This window comes from Sitophilus oryzae, unplaced genomic scaffold (genome assembly GCF_002938485.1).
Source record: "Sitophilus oryzae breed Bouriz unplaced genomic scaffold, Soryzae_2.0 scaffold_1000_pilon_pilon, whole genome shotgun sequence".
NCBI classification, from domain to species: Eukaryota; Metazoa; Arthropoda; class Insecta; order Coleoptera; family Curculionidae; genus Sitophilus; species Sitophilus oryzae.
Genome location: NW_022145617.1, coordinates 2942432 through 2948035, shown reverse-complemented (window position 1 = coordinate 2948035; position 5604 = coordinate 2942432). Strand labels below are relative to the sequence as shown.

The 5604-nt window shown below is 38.0% G+C and overlaps 1 protein-coding gene across 1 annotated transcript; it reads left to right on the top strand.

Moving 5' to 3' along the window:
• The first annotated feature begins 4028 nt into the window (after positions 1-4028).
• Positions 4029-4547, top strand: LOC115880199. Its single transcript, XM_030897686.1, has one exon. It carries the CDS (start codon positions 4029-4031, stop codon positions 4545-4547), a length of 519 nt encoding a protein of 172 aa, XP_030753546.1.
• Positions 4548-5604: the final 1057 nt, after the last annotated feature.

Below are 5604 nucleotides of genomic sequence, written 5' to 3'. Positions count from 1 at the left end.
AACTTTTTAAGTAATATAACGTTTGATTTTGGCAATAAATTTTAGGGAGGTTTGCAAACCAAAATTTAACGACTTGTGATAAAGGACGCATTCTATATAATAAAAAAGATATGCTTACAGGGATGGGGTTTTTAGATTTATGCATCGTTTTTACCAGAACTGATAAATTTTTAAAGCAAAGTAAGCGCGCTTATGCTGACAAAAAATTTCACTCTAAACGAAGGGAATTTAATTAGTCCCTACGAATTTTTATCGCCAGATCTAAGGGATGGCGGCCTGAGGCAATCTCGGTTTATCTTTGCGGACGTCCTTCTAGCCTCTTGCATGATCCAGAGCGATGAGCAATTAAGATTTTCGAGCCGTGCTTTTTTGTGTATATTAACGTTTTTTCGTTCAAATTTTACCTGCGGGTTTACTTGCATATTATAGGGCATTTTATTAAAATCCCGTATTAGAAACAGAGCGGCAAGCTCACAGAAAACAAGTCTTTTTTTTATTTAAATCATTTTAATGACTTAAGTCATTTTTTGAAAGCTTAAGTCTTTTTCAAAATGACATGTGATTTAATTATTACGAAATAGAAAAATATTTAAGTCTTTTTAGAAAAGACTTAAATCATTCAAAAGATTTAAGTCTTTTTATAAAAGACTTAAGTCAGATTTTTATATATCTTTTTGATAAATGTTTAACAGCAGTAATTCTTTTTAAACTGTTAAGGCGGCTACAGAAGTTCATGCATACTTGACAAGTGTACTTGTGCAAACGTACTTGTACAAGTTTGCATTGACTCCACACCATACAAGCGCACTTGAATAGTTTTAGTCTGGTTTTAGTAGGTAAAAATGGACGAAGAAGATGCGCTAGCTCTTCGTTATTCTGCTTAAACAAAAAGAAAAAAAAAACCGTCGATTTAGATGCAAAAACTGCCTTCTAAAAAGGAATATTTATTCGCATACTAATATTTTAAACGAATTGAAGTTTTACCCTGCTAAATATTTGTTCTTAAACTGTTTATTTTTTTTACAATCAAATCGCGGTTTGCAATTTCATCAATTTCTTGCAATTTTTTAATTAAACTTTTACATGCAGCCTCTCTTTTGTTTTTATTATGATAGTCCTTTGATTTTACTTGCCATAAACAAAGAGATTCTCTATAAATACTAATGAACTCCACCAATACCTCCCGCGTATTTTTTTCATGTTCACTAGCCATTTTTATCTATCTTCTGGTAACAAACAAATAAGAACCAAGCAATAAACCTACTAGAATCAACTTAAGGCTTGCGCAAGTTTGATACACACGTTCATGCATACTTGCGCAAATCACTGAGGCATGAAGAAAATTCGTACAAGTCTATGCCACTTGCACAAGTCGAAATACTTCTACAAGTTTGTTCCTACACACGCTCAAAATTCTTATACAAGTACGCTTGCATAAGTACATTTGTCAAGTATGCATGAACGTCTGTAGCCCCCTTTATACAAGTACGCTTGCACAAGTACACTTGTCAAGTATGCATGAACGTTTGTAGCCCCCTTTAGGTGGCAGCCAAGCAGCAGAAAAAAAAACAATGCTCAATACGACTAGCAAGTAAAACGTTAGTTTTTCGGAACCGGTTTTGACTACATATTTGTCATATTGCGCGTGCGTAGTGCGTTTGTTGTCTTTCAAGTGAAACCCGGATTCCGTTATGTAGCCCGAAAAATGAACGCGAAAGAAATTTATCTCTCCCTTTTTAATAGACATGTATTCGATGACATCTGAACTATAATAGATACATATAAAGTACTACAAAATTGGTTGAATTTTATAAAAAAAACATATTTTTGTGTTTGTAGTTGTTCTGAAAATTAACCGTTTTATTTTATGTGGTTTCAGTCTCATCTGTACCTACAATAAATTAATATTATGATAGTCTTCTTCTTCTTCATGTACCGTCTCCATATCGGAGGTTGGCTATAATCATTGCTATTTTGACCTTGGAAGCTGCGGCCCTAAATATGTCAGATAACCTGACATTTAACCATTTTCGCAGATTTCTGAGCCAGGATATTCTTCTCCTTCCAACAGATCTTTTTTTAACAATTTTTCCCTGGATTATGAGTTGCAAAATCTCATACCTTGGACCTCTCATGATATGGCCGAGATATTGTAATTTTCTTATTTTCACTTCCTTGAGGATCCCTACGCCCTTCCTCATTCTTCTCAGAACCTCCACGTTGGTTACATGTTCTGTCCATGGTATTCTCAACATCCTACGGTATGCCTACATCTCGAAGGCCTCCAGTTTTTGCTCGCAAAGCTCGTTGAGGGCCAAGCTTCCATACCATACATAGTTAATGTCGACATTACCCGGTTAATCTCGAGAATAACACACAACAAAACAACCAAAAACATAACCTAACCCAAACATTAACATGTTAATGTCGACATTAACCGGACATCGGGCTTTAACCGCAACATATACATACATTTTCTTATGAATATTTGAAAAATTTATGGAAATATGCACGATAATCGTTACATAGAAGAGCAATCATTCTACGGTCTAATACTAAAAATTGCAACCTATAAATCTATCTAGAAACGGTAGCCTGATAAATTATGAAACGTTTCTGTCTGTTTCGCGACGTATTCAACAATGGCAACTTTACTGCGTGGAAGCAATAAATGCTTAGAACAAAAAAAGAAAACGTCAAATATCCGAGACCGTACAAATGAAACAGCAAATAAATTTAAGTGCATCTCTCTGACGGCAGATTTACCATTACAGCAGAATTCTCTATATTTGGATACGTATTGCCTTTTTTTTCAGCGTTGTTTTTTAATAATCCATAACTTTTTCAAGATAGGGCTTACAGTAGGGATCCTTTATATAAAATTTGTAGTATACATCAATGTTACATTTTAATATCGTTTGAGTAAAAATTTGTTCTTATTGATTTAATTATAACTAATAACGGTTTTGCGGGCTGTTAGGCCGTGGTCAAGAGTGGTTGGCTCCATAGCTAGTACAAATAGCATAGTACACGCTGCTCGATAATACAGAAATAAAACCTTCCTTCACCAGCGATCACAAGCAAACCACGCCCCCTGCACCCCGCCTGGGCCAAGATGCTATAAAAGGCGCGCAACCCCTCCCCTCCGTCTCCGTCAGTACCAGTCCAGTCGTCGAGTCGTTCACTTCTCCCTCGCCCTCTACGCCACTGATGAAGACTGCCGCAGATGCAGTCGAAAGCTATGGAGCCAACCACGGCCTAAAAGCCCGCAAAACCGTTATTAGTTATAATACCGGCCGTGAAAGTACGGAGAATGGAGTTGCTTACGAAGAAGAAAGCCAGATTACTTTGTACTCTCACATTCTTACTTCGATGCCGTGACACAGAAACTATCCCTAAGTTTCTGCAATCAAAAAGGAACATAAGAACAGCGCAAACGCACCGGATTTACGATCGCATGGAACAAGCCCTACTACGAGAGCGCATACATCGTACACGACGAGACTTGGCTAACAAGAATAAAGAACTTCTAGCCTATATATATAGGATTCTAACTAGAGATCCAACTGCCAAGATACTACGACAAACCACGCAGTTAATAAAACAGTCTTCTTTAACACCTGATGTGCAGAAGAGGCTATGCAAAACAGAAGCTTTACCACCAAGGCTATATGGGTTGCCAAAAATCCACAAAACCGAAGTTTAGCCCATAGTCAGTGCCATCGGATCACCCACATATGAACTGGCTCGTCACTTATCGGACATTATGCAGTCGCATATAGGACAAACCGATTCTTTTGTGAGAGATTCGGGACATTTTGTGGATAAAATCAAAAACATCCTACTGACACCAGATGATATGTTAGTTTTGATGTCGTATCACTATTCACCAACGTACCACTAGACCAAGCTCTGGAGCAAATAAGTCGAGGTTCCCGGATGACATCACCAAGCTATTCCATCATTGCCTAACTACAACATATTTCCAGCAAAATAATATATTTTATGAGCAAAAAGATGGTGTGGCGATGGGCAGCCCATTGAGCCCTGTAATAGCTAATTTTTATATGGAGGCATTTGAGGGAACAGCACTTAGAACTGCAACAAAAAGACCCAGTTGCTGGCTGCGCTATGTGGACGGTACCTTCGTAATTTGGAAACACGGAATAGACGAACTTAATATTTTCCTCCAACATCTAAATAACATACACCCCAAGATCCAATTTACAATGGAAGTAGAGAAGGACACACAGCTAGCCTTCTTGGATGTACTAGTCAGCAGACGACAAGACCTAAGCTTGGGACACAAGGTGTATCGGAAAAACACCCATACCGATCGCTACCTGCACAATAATTCAAATCTCCATCCCGGTCAAAAAAGAGGGGTCATAAAAACACTTGTTGACAGAGCCCGCCGAATCTGTGAACCTCTACACATCACTGAGGAATTACAATACCTAGACAGAGCCTTACAAGTCAATGGATACCGAGAGCAGACGATCAGACGAGCCATAAGACCTAGGAGACCTGTTGAAAGGCAAGAGTGAGAAAATACACCTCCCAGTGGGGTAGCATTTCTTCCATACATCAGAGGGGTCTCTCACCGCATTTGAAAATTATTAAGAAACATAAAACCGATCCTCAAACCCACTCGAAAGATACAGGAACATCTCCGCTCGGCTAAAGACCCACGAGATCCACTCTCCTCCGCTGGGGTCTATAGAATTCCGTGTTCTTGTGGCTCAGTATATGTTGGTACTACGAAACGTAGTATTAATACACGTTTGACTGAGCACAAAAGATCTTGGACGTCTCGGACAAACAGAGAAATCAGCCCTGGCCGAACACACAATAACACAGGAAGATCATCAAATTCTGTTCAATAATACGGAAGTCCTTTCAACAGGGAATCACTACTTTGCAAGACTACATCGTGAAGCGATTGGATCTGTTGTCCGTCCTTCTTGCCAGGTGTCCTTCCCATTGCCATTTGAGGGATTTGATTCTGTGGATGACATCTTTGACTTGGGTTTTTTGTCGTATCCACTCTATTCTTTTACGGTCTCTCCTGGTTATTTCCAGCATATTTCGTACCACTGAGCGTCGTACGACCTGCAGTTTCCTTAGAATGTCCGTTCTAAGTGTCTAGGTTTCGCATGCATAGGTTATGACTAGTAGTACACATGGGTCGAATGTTTTCTTTAGATAAAGTGGAAAGAGCTTCTTTAGATAGATGTTATAATAATTAAATATTTGTAATGATAAAATAAGATGATTTAAAAAAGTACTAAGCATGTTTAGTATTTTGTTCTATACCTTAATTAGTTCTATACTTTTAAAAACATGAGAAACTAATTATAGAACTTACATTAGTACCAAAAAGTTTATCATAATATCTCTGGCTGAGGTTTCTAAACAAATTACTCGTAATGTAATCGTGCTATTGGGCACGTCGTGTGAGCGCCAAGTTTGTCATGGCTATTTAGAAAGTTCTTATACTTGCCAAGTACGTCAATATTGGTGTAGTTACCAAGTACACGAGTCCTCTAAGCCCGACTTTAGACTAAAATAATAAAAAAGTTTCAACAAAAACTGTTTTTTCAT